Genomic DNA, 11,497 nt, shown 5'->3' with positions numbered 1-11,497 from the left:
AATCTGCCATAACACCTCCCACCCTTTCCTTACCTTTGTTAGTAGACTCGAACTGCATAGTATTGTGACAGGACGTGAATGAGGACCAATAGTTGTCCACAAAATTTACAGAGCAAGTAATGGATTCCTCCCCCTTCCCAAAAAAAAAAATTAAGTCATTTCTAAAATGCCAGGCTCGTCAGGAGAGAAACAAGATTTTCTCTCTTCGCTGCAAGCTCAAATGATCCAACAAAACCAATAACCAGTCCGGTCTTTAGAACTTGAAAAACTCTTCATCAGGGATATTTCAGTATCTCTCAACGCCAAACGAAGAGCACAAGCCTTAGGACAACTCACAAGACCGAGAAACGTGATTTCACCTTCTACATGTTGGATGGGTATTGTACTCCCTCAATTCCAAAATATAGTGCGCCCGTGCTTTCTGATGTCTAACTTTGACCATAAATTTAATCAACGAGACCGACTGCGGCGGGAGAAAAAAATTATATAATTGAAAACTTATTTTGAATACGAATTCACTGGTATAATTTTTGCTCCCACCGCAGTCGGTCTCATTAGTTAAATTTATGGTTAAAGTTGAAGCACGGAAATAAATGAAACACTACTTTGGAATGAAGGGAGTACAATGCAGTTTATTTGCTTGTGCAGTTCCACTTTGGTCTGCACCTCTCGTGCCGGGGCGGCGAGTCCTGCATACTGGAGTAGCAGTACTCGACAAAACCCTTAACTTGCCGTGCCATGGCGGCTGCCTGGGGCGTGATGCTTGTTTGCTTCATTGACAGTAGCGAGTATTGTACGTATAATGCTACAGTAAGCTACAATGAACGAAGGCTGCCTGGGTCGGCCTGGGGCTTGCCTAATTCCTGGCGCCGCCGCTGCATGCACGTGAGGTCATGTGCTTGAATTTCCACTTTCCACGAGATGACCCAACTCTTGTGATCGGGCATCACTTTTCCATCCGAAGCTTAGTCTCAAACACGAAATAAATGATTTTGACATTTTTTGCAGAAGAAAAATGTCGTACATTTATATCTTGAAATCAACTTATTTAAGACATTATAATATTTTTTCCTCGCAAAAAGACTTATTCAATATTTTTAATACATACTTCCTTCGTTTCAAAATAGATGACCCAACTTTGTACTAAAGTTAGTTCAAAGTTGGGTCATCTATTTTGGAATGGAGGGAGTATTTAATAATTTCACTACAAAATAAGTTTTTTTGGGCAAACTACAAAATACTACTAGTAGTTTTGTTCGGTGGCTGAGGCAAGCCTCGGCTTACGTTTTCAAGTCAAGCCGTTTGCAAGGTGCGGCCCGAAACCCTGCCTAGCGCCGGGCTATGGCCAGCTGGTTCGCTCGTGCCGTCGTCACCCGCCACCCGTCACCCACGGCAAGAGAGAGACAGCCAAGGGAGACCGCGCGCCTGGTGCGACGAGCTGCTACTGCTAGGGGACACACAGTGACACAGCGAACGGATCAAAGTTGACGGTTTGTCTTGTCGACTACTACTACTCCACTCCAGTACGCAGTGCAGGTCTCGCCGCGCCGGCACGAGTGTGTTGATTCTCCAGTCCAGAGGCGCAGATCAAAGTTGAACTGACGACGCAGTACGTACTAGCCCTAGCCCGTTCAAAGAGTTACGGCACTGACCAGCTCCTCCGTCCGTCACCATCCATGCATACGTGCATGCATGCCATCCTTGAACCAGTCGCCATCGCCACGCCTATATATGAACCTACGTACACAGCTCACCGCAAACCACCACAACGAGCAAGCAAGCAAGCCATCGATCCCACCGCCTCCACAGCCCACACCACTCTCACACGCACAAGCACACACGATCGAACCTCCTACCACCATGGTGACATTCACGGCGCGCCGGGGCGAGCCGGAGCTGGTGCGCCCGGCGAGGCCGACGCCAACGGAAACCAAGGCGCTCTCCGACCTCGACGACCAGTGGACGCTGCGGTTCTACGAGTCCATCGTCGGCTTCTTCCGGGCCCCGCCGGGCGAGGCGCCCAGGCCGGGCAAGGTGGCCAGGGGCATCAAGGCGGCCGTGGCCGCGGCGCTCGTGTACTACTACCCAATGGCCGGCCGCCTGCGGAAGCTCCCCGGCGGGAACAGGCTGGCGGTGGACTGCACGGGGGAGGGGGTGGCCTTCGTGGAGGCCTCCGCCGACGTGCGGCTCCAGGACCTCGGCCAGCCGCTGGTGCCGCCGTACCCGTGCGTTGAGGAGTTCCTCGGAGACTGCGGCGACACCAGGGATGTACTTGGCAAGCCTTTGCTCTTCCTGCAGGTAATATAGTGTTTTTTTTGCGGGGTAATATAGTGTTTCTTAGTTAGTTCTATTTCGTTATGTGGCTTATTATGGGTGGTAGTATGTTGAATTTCTACATATATACATATAGTGTATTTATTACCATGAATGATGGTATGAGCACCTTATCAATATCGAAATTCTTCTATTTTTTGCGGGGTTAATATCAATATTCTAGCAAAAATAAAAAATGAAAGTAGAAAAGAGGGTTGCATCACATAATGAAATTGTTAGCGTCCAACTTTCTTGGCGAAAAAAGAGTTGTTATATCAGTAAAGTTTTGTCCATCAAATTTTACCAAATTCCATTTGTCGGTTCGATGTTTTCTTTCATAATAAAGTGAATTAAAATCGAAAATTATTTAACGTACTACAAACATTCATTCTTGTTGTATTATTACTTATCACTAGTTTTATTAAGTTTGTGTTGATGCTTGAATACGATGCCATCAAATACAACTGAGAAAAAGTGTATTAATATGATTACCGTAAAAAGTGTATCAATATAGAAAGGGAGGGTGAATGACGCATAGCCATGCATACGTGGTCATATTAATTATTTTCATTGCTTGTTTGAATTCCATGTATTTTTGCTAAGCACATGTTTGTTGTGCAGGTGACACAACTAAAATGTGGAGGATTTGTTATTGGGCTTCACATGTGTCATTGCATTGCTGATGGTTTTGGTATTCTTCAATTTATCAAAACTATAGCCGATTTTGGATGTGGTGAACTTATCCCAACAACTTTGCCTGTGTGGAAAAGAGATATCTTCACAGCACGCATGCCACCATCAATTGCACATGTTTACCCGGCATATAAGCCATTTCTTCATGGGTTAGAGTGCACAGGAGACGACGTGATGCTATCAACTCCGCCAGAATGCATGGAAGTGCAATATTTATTCTTTGGGCCAAATGAGATAGAAATGTTGAGAAGCCACGTCCCAGAACACCTCTCTAAATCTACTACAACATTTGAGTTGATTACGGCTGTCATGTGGCGGTGCCGCACATTGGCACTGGGCTATGAATCTACTCAAAAAGTCCGTGTCATGTTTACATTAAACACACGTGGGAGAAGCATTAATGGTGAAAGCGCCGTCCCACGTGGTTACTATGGAAATGCACATTTCTCTCCTATGGTCGAGGTCACTGTCGAGGAGTTGGCTGCAAAGCCGCTTGGACATATACTTGAGCTCATGCGTCAAGTCAAGTTGGACACCACAAAGGATCGCATGAAGTCAATGGTGGATTTGATGGCATTATGGCGAGAGCGGTCACCTTTTGGTATGGATAGAACATATGAGGTTAGTGACACAAAGTGGGTTGGAGGCAATGCACTGCAATTTGGGAAAGCCGAGTTGGTTGCCGCTGGCACACCGCATGCTGGAGATTTCACTTCAAAGCTGATAAGCTATCATACCAAGTGTAAGAATAAAGATGGTGAAGACTCAACCGTGGTATCAATCCTACTACCAAAACCAGCAATGGAGAAGTTCACAAAGGAGATGACGTTTTGGCTGAAGAAGTAAAAAAAGGGAATAGCATAACAAGTCCATTTGTTCCATGTATATGTTATTTACTTCATTTAGTATTAAGGTCCAAACACCGTCCTTAGTTGGTTATGTGCTACCATGAAAGTCGTGGTGTATTGTTTCAATGCGTGTATCCTTACTTATGTTTTTTCCAATTTAGTAAGCAAAAATATAAATAATAATTTCTCTCTTTGAAATACATATTGAGGATTGACATGCCTTTTTTTGTGAGTCGACTAACCGTACTCATGTGATGGGAAGGTTGTAAGGATTATTACTATTTTGAATGTGGGAAATTGATGAACCGTACCTACTAGTACATCTAAGAGTTGTGAGTCCAAACTTGCTTGTATTATATGTTTCCGCAAAAGCAGAGTCAAGGTGACATTCACTCCCTTGGTTTTAAAGTGACGTTCACTCCCTTTGTTTTATGAGCCTCGTGGGAGAGTTTTTTTTGGTTGTTAGTCCAACAAACCACCGATCAAACATCAATATGGACTGATCCTAAAAAAAACATCAATATGGACTTATAATTAAATGTCTATCATCTTTTCTGGCGGCCATTCGAAGTATGCTTGCCTCATTAAAGGTTACCAAATGAATGCTGAGTATGCTTCTATACTAATCAAACATCAATATAGACTTACAAGATTAAGTTTCTACCAAATGAATGCCGAGTACGCTTCTATACTGATAAAACACCGTTTTAGTAAGTTTGCCATGGTCAACATCACCAAGTGGAGCGAACTGAAGTAGTTCAGATGGTTAGTTTTCTTGTGGTGGAATCAATCCACGGGGGTTCAAGTCCTAAACTTAGACATTGGTGATTGCATTTTCATGAATTTATTTTAGGCCTTCAGGCGATGTGCGTTCCGTGAGAGGAGACATTCCCGTTGACTACGGAAGAGCCTGTGGTCACTTTGTCAATCTTAAAATGATGTGCCGGTTTAGTTTTTCGAAGATGTAAATAGAGTAGGGTGTCCGTTCATGTGTTCATAAGGGTGAATATATGTACACGTTTATGAGGGTCTGCGTTGCAAGGGTAGAGGCGACCGATAATTTCGGACTGACCGAGTATTGGCAAAACTGAAAACACCCACGGTATGTTTGAAAATGCAGGAGTTACATATTCCAGTGGTGAAGACACTCCCCAAAAACGACATAAATAAGGAGACCATGAAATTGAAAACAATCGCAGATGTACAAACCCAGGCAGGTTTGAACAACTCATCATGCGAACCAATTTAAACTTGCCTCGCTCGAGAAGCCCAGATCAGTTTCCAGATTTATTTTGTGCTGCATGTTGATCGATCAGTTCTGCAGCAGCAGGAGCTTGTCGTCGTTGTCCTTGGGCTTGGCGAGCGCCTGCCTGGAGCGCACGCGCGCCTGCAGCCGCGCCATGGCCTGCATGCAGTGCACCGCCACCTCCGCCTGCCGCCGCACGTACGCGCCCCGCGCCACCGCCTGCAGCCTCACCAGGCTCCTCAGCGCCTTGAACGCCCGCCGCGCCTGCAAAACCAAAACGCAGTTTAGATTTAGACATGCAAATCAATCAGGCGTGGAAGTAACGATCTGGCATGGCGGCCAGCATGGTGAGCACGCACCAGGTGCGCGCGGAAGTAGGCCTGGATGGTGACGGCGGCGACGTCCTCCCGTGAGAAGCCCTCCCGGCACAGCATCGCGTACTCCTCGTCGGAGCAGACCGACTCGTCCTCCTTCGCCGGCGCTGGCGGCTCCACGGCCTGCGCGAGCGGCGCCGCCCTGTGGACCGCCTTGGCGACGTGGCCGTTGGCACGCGGGTTGGTGCCGCTGTCGCGAACGTTGCCGGAGACCGCGCCGCGCGTCTGCGCCACCGCCTTGCTGGCGGAGCTGAGCCAGCGGCGCCGCGCGGTGCCCGACTTGGACTTCGCGTTGCCGGCCTGCGCTGGCGCCGCGGTGGTCACGCAGCACACGCGCTGGGTCCGCCCGATCGGCGTCGAAGGCGTTCGCGGCGTCCTCGCAGGAGGAGGAGCCAGCGCCGCTCCAGCCGAAGCAGCAGCAGCTGCCACGGGAGTCCTCGCAGGAGGAGGAGCAACCAGCGCCGCTCCAGCCGACGGAGCAGCTGCCACGGGAGTCCTCGCAGGAGGAGGAGCAACCAGCGGCACTCCAGCTGACGCAGCAGCTGATACGGGAGTCTTCACCGGAGGAACAGCCAGCGCCGCTCCAGCCGATGCAGCAGCTGCCACAGGAGTCCTCGCGGGAGCAGCCGGCGCCGCCGCTCGCGCTGGAGCAGCAGGTGCCGCGGGCGCCGGCGCTGGTGCCGGAGTGAAGCGGCGGACCTGCTGCGCGCGGCGCGGGGTGCGGGAGCGGACGCCGCAGAGGCGCCTGGCGGAGGGCGTCTTGGGGGTGCGCGGCGTGCGGACGGCGTCCCCGGCGCCGCAGCAGCTGGTGAGCGGCGTCCGCACGCTGCTGTTGTCCGCGTCGACGGGGGCGAGGGCGCCGCCCCCGGACGGGCGGTGGTGGGGGCCGATGCAGCAAATGCACGCCGCGCTGCTGCGGCGGCGCGCATCGCCGGAGGGCTTCGACGGCATGAGGCAGCACATCGCCCGCGTCCTCGGCATTGCAAAGTCGTCGTTGGCGTGCCTGGTCGAATGTGGTGCGAGTGCTACGACTTGTGAGAATGGCCGGCGAGGCGGTATAAATGGGCCGGGAGCCGGCCGGAGAGGAGGGAGACGACAGAGGCGATGTGCGTGCCTCTACGGACGTGGGCGTCTGTCGGCGTCGGCGTGGCGGTTTTGTTTTCTTTTGTTTAGGGTTAGCGCGTGAGATCGGGGACAGCTTTTGAGGCGACGACGAGAACGTGGCGGGATGGATGGATGAGCCATGGAAATGTGAACTAAGTTTATTTTTTCGAGAAGAAAAGAAAGAAAGGCAATGTGGTCAACAGAGGCGAAAAAACCCGGTTGTGGCCCGGAGCAAGTGCAGGAAAGTTACTGGGCAGCAAAATATCGCGAGTCTACACGCCTGTTTGGTTCCTACCCTGACTATGTGCCTGAGAAAATTACCTCAAAAAACAAATGTGCCTGAGAAAAAGTGCCGCCTGATATAAGCCTGAGTTGGTGATGGGTTTTGCCTGACCAGGCAAGTGGTGTTATCTATTTTTGTCTTCATTTTTCAAGTATAAGCGGACTTTTTCAAATACACTTCAAAAAAAAAAACTGTATACAACTTGAAAATTTTTCAGGTACACGTTGAATATTTATAAGTACACATTCAACATTTTCTCGAAATACATGTTGAGAATATGTCAAATACACATTGAACATATTTTTAATATACGGCAAACATTTTCTATCACACATTGACATTTTTCATAAATTCCTTGATTTACTTACAATATACAAAACATTTTTAACTGCTAAAATTTATGTTAAGTATCACAGACAATTTTTTGATGGTTTAAAAAATTACATAAACATTTTTACATTGTATACTATATTTTTTAGATGAAAAAAATATTTTTATGAAATGTGTGAACATTTTTTCTTAAATGTTACAAAATATTTTCTAATGGTATGAAATATTTCTCTAAATTATGCAATCTATATTTTTAGACCATTTTATGAAATGTGTGAACATTTTTAATATACGGCAAACATTTTCTATCGCACATTGACATTTTTCATAAATTATGCAATCTATATTTTTACATTGTATAATAATTTTTCAAAATATTAGGAAGCTTTTTTGAAATGAGTAAAGAAACTTTTTGAATGGCACGAACATTTCTTCAAGTCGGGCGAACACATTTTTTTACATTAAATGAACATTCTTTAATTGCGTGATGATCGTTTTAAATATTTAACTAAAATATTTCCCATTTCATAAATATAAATAAAAGTAAGAAAAAATAACAAATAACGAATAAACAAAGGAAACTAATGTACCACTACTGACTCAAACCACTAAACATTTTGCTTGAGGCGAGGCGGTAGTCACACATTACAAAAAAAAGACACATCCGTGACATTTTGGGCCGAACGAGAAATCTTTTTTGTCATACTTATGACACTTCTATGACGATAATTGTGACAAAATACGGTATCATCATAGATGTGGTGGGGTCCTACTTCTATGACAAAAAATCATGACAGAAATGGGCTTTTCGTCCTGGGCGGGCCGGAGACGCAGCTGCATGACATTCTTTGGGCCGTCCATGACGGAAAAAACCGTGGTAGAAGCAAGGGCGAGGAAAATATCGGGGTGTCCCCGGTTACGGTGGGTGGTCGGGGGCCGAGCGATGCGCGTTTCTCTCGTACGTACGCGCGTGTGCGCGAGGCGTTGGGCTCTAACTGAACCCGAGCGAGGCGTTGGGCTCTAACTGAACCCGAGCGATTGCACTGCAGGCTACGCGTTACTGAAACCGAGCGATCGATCGATGACTGTTAACTGAACCCGATCGAGCGATTCCTTCGCTACTGCTGCTAACTGAAGCCAATCGATGCTGCCTCTGGATGAACAGTGAGCGTTGCTGGGGGGTTTGGATGAACAGTTCCCGATGGGGGTGGATGAACATGACCCCGTGGTGTTGCCTCTGGATGAACAGTGAGCATTGCTGGGGGGTTTGGATGAACAGTTCCCGGTGGGGGTGGATGAACAGGACCCCGATCGTTCGAGCCGGTTGGGGATGGATGAACAGGACCCCGTGGAGGGCAGGATGAACAGGACCACCCCGTGGAGGGCAGGATGAACAGTAGACGGTGGATGGCAGGATGAACAGTAGCCCGTGGAGGGGTGGTCGAACAGGAGCCCGTGGAGAGAGCTGGTTGAACAGTAGCCGGTGGAGTAGCGCGCGATGGAGGCTGGATGAACAGGAGCCCGTGGATGAATAGTCGCAGGTGGAGGCTGGAGGAGGTCGACGGTGGATGAACAGTAGCCCGTGGAGGCTGGAGGGGGTCGACGGTGGAGATGAACAGTATCCCGTGGAGTCCCGTTTTGCGGTACGCCACACCCCTCCCGATGAACAGGACCCCCGTTTCGACCGTAGCGCTCCAACACATGTCTGTTTCCTCTGTTTGCGGTACGCCACACCCCTCCCGATCAACAGGACCCCCGTTTCGACCATAGGAAGTCCGTTTCCTCCGTTTTGCGGTACGCCAGACCCCTCCCGATGAACAGGATCCTGTTTCGAACGTGGCTGGTCGAACACAAGGCCGTTTCCTCCGTTCTGTGGTACGCCAGGCCTCGTTTCCATCGGCTGTTCCGTCCAAGCCCTCCCGATGAACATGACGACGCATTCCGTTCCGACCTAGCCGGTTGGCTCCCCATGAACACGACGATGACGCTGTTTCTCCGTTCCGACCCAGCCATGTACACGAGCCCTGGCCGTACGTATGCGCAAGTAGGCGTTCGAGACCCTGCCCGTATGTACGTACCTGGCCGTATTTTCTTTCTTGCACACTGGCCGCTGTACGTACGTGTACATGCTACGTGCGCGCCTCTACTACGACACATGCGTGCCTCTACATCGGCCAGTATGTACGTACACGTTCGCGACCAGAATGACAACGCTACGTACGCTTCGACCAGGTGGGTCCCGACTGTCAGGCACTTCCTTGCGTGCGAAGATGTAGCTGATGGGTCCCAGCAGTCAGGGGGGTGAATCATTTTTTTTGCCCGGACGCACTTCCTTACGTGCGAAGATGTAGCTGGTAGGTCCCAGCAGTCAGGGGGAAACATTTTTTTTGCGACATACAGTTGCCCATCCGGTGGGTCCCTGCTGTCAGGTGGAGAAATAATTATTTTCCGCGTAATAAGGAGGCACTTCCTTGCGGCTGCCGTGGACCCAGCTGTCAGCCTCTCCACGACAGTACTCTTCCGATGGAAGTCGTTCCTTGACCATATTGACCACACCGCACCGAGAGCACCAGGGCGGTGGACGACGGCGAGGCCTAGGAAGGGGACGACGCGGAGCCGGGGAAGACGCGGCAATGGATGCCCACGCGGAGAGGAGTACGAGGGTTCACTGGTTCGGCTGCGGTGTGAGGCTACCGTCGCCACAGAATAACAGGGGGTGTGGGTGAGTAGAGGGATGCCCTGGCCAGCGGTGGGAATAGTAGGGGGCAGTGAGGCCTGCACGGGAGGCGGGAGCAGGCGGTCCCACCGGCGCTGGATTTGGCGGCTGTAGCAAGAAAATCAGAGATTGAAGAAACACGACGGCCGTTGGATTGACATCCAACGGTTACGTCTGCTAGAAACGTTTGTTGACGTATATAATAACTAATAAAATCTTGCATACGCGTCAACTTTATAGGCCCATAAGTCAGACCATTCCCTCTTTTTTTAATAATTTATATATAGCTCATTGCGACTTCTTATGCAATTTATTGCAGTCCGTTTTTTTGGTTGGCTAGGGCCAATTTCGCATATTTCTGTGGGTTCCAAACTATTTTTAATACTGAAATGTCGAGCCAGATTTAAAGTACTTTGAAGATATATTTAAATTAGGTTAATGCCCAGTGAAATAGGAATCTGAAAATGTGAAAAAATTAGAAATTATAAAGTAATTGCCAATTTGTCATATGTTTTTATATTTACAACCCATTTCATATTACTTTCAAGATTTGCAGGCGTCTTGAAAGAGTTGCAGCCCATCAGGGCGTAGAAAAATAAGTAGGCCTGGATTGGGTATTCTTCAGAAAAAATAAACTGGGCTCATTTTCACAAAGAAAAAAAATAGCTGGGCTGGTCACATGGTGAACATAAAATATAAACCTGGGCTAGACGGGCCACAACCCAGTTCAAACCCTGCTCCGTCTCAACAATAATAAAAAAATTACTGCTCGAGCTGCGACGTCCCAGGTGTCAGCCGATCTTGTGTTGTTCTCTTGTCTATTGACTATATACGCTCACAATGTCGTGGGTCCCAGATGTCAGGAAAACACTAGGAGGAAGCATTTTATTTTTCCATACGCTGACATGGTGGGCCCTAATGTCATCCTCTCCACGTACTTCTGCCGATTCCTGTTGTTTGTTGACCATGTTGACAACGCGAGAGGGCGGCGCCGCGGCGAGCGCACCAAAGCACGCGGAGGACGACGGCGAGGCCTCGGACGTCGGCGTTAACGATTTAGGAGACGGTGGGGCGGCTATGTGTGCGCTGAGGCACAGCCAGCCGTGGGAGGCGGAAGTGTTGGAAATATGCCCTAGAGGCAATAATAAAATAGTTATTATTATATTTCCTTGTTCATGATAATTGTCTATTGTTCATGCTATAATTGTGTTATCCAGAAATCGTAATACATGTCTGAACACATAGACCATAACATGTCCCTAGTGAGCCTCTAGTTGACTAGCTCGTTGATCAATAGATGGTTACGGTTTCCTGACCATGAACATTGGATGTCATTGATAACGGGATCACATCATTAGGAGAATGATGTGATGGACAAGACCCAATCCTAAGCATAGCACTAGATCGTGTAGTTCGTTTGCTAAAGCTTTTCTAATGTCAGGTATCATTTCCTTAGACCATGAGATCGTGCAACTCCCGGATATCGTAGGAATGCTTTGGGTGTACCAAACGTCACAACGTAACTGGGTGGCTATAAAGGTGCACTACAGGTATCTCCGAAAGTGTCTGTTGGGTTGGCACGGATCGAGA

At 48.6% G+C, this 11,497-nt stretch overlaps 2 protein-coding genes across 2 annotated transcripts; one reads left to right on the top strand and one right to left on the bottom strand.

Annotated features, from left to right (window-relative positions):
• The first annotated feature begins 1,775 nt into the window (after nucleotides 1–1,775).
• LOC123100499 (acyl transferase 1-like) lies at nucleotides 1,776–4,020 on the top strand. The gene is made up of 2 exons (XM_044522425.1): nucleotides 1,776–2,298; nucleotides 2,935–4,020. Exons 1-2 carry the CDS (start codon nucleotides 1,861–1,863, stop codon nucleotides 3,850–3,852), a joined length of 1,356 nt encoding a protein of 451 aa, XP_044378360.1. The 5' UTR covers nucleotides 1,776–1,860; the 3' UTR covers nucleotides 3,853–4,020.
• Nucleotides 4,021–4,932: 912 nt separating this feature from the next.
• LOC123100498 (transcription initiation factor TFIID subunit 4) lies at nucleotides 4,933–6,478 on the bottom strand. Its single transcript, XM_044522424.1, has 3 exons — nucleotides 5,460–6,478; nucleotides 5,275–5,364; nucleotides 4,933–5,220 (listed from the first exon to the last, which is right to left on the bottom strand). Exons 1-3 carry the CDS (start codon nucleotides 6,453–6,455, stop codon nucleotides 5,167–5,169), a joined length of 1,140 nt encoding a protein of 379 aa, XP_044378359.1. The 5' UTR covers nucleotides 6,456–6,478; the 3' UTR covers nucleotides 4,933–5,166.
• Between the last annotated feature and the right edge of the window lie 5,019 nt (nucleotides 6,479–11,497).

This window comes from Triticum aestivum, chromosome 4D, assembly GCF_018294505.1.
Source record: "Triticum aestivum cultivar Chinese Spring chromosome 4D, IWGSC CS RefSeq v2.1, whole genome shotgun sequence".
NCBI classification, from domain to species: Eukaryota; Viridiplantae; Streptophyta; class Magnoliopsida; order Poales; family Poaceae; genus Triticum; species Triticum aestivum.
This window is presented reverse-complemented; position numbering and strand designations above follow the sequence as displayed.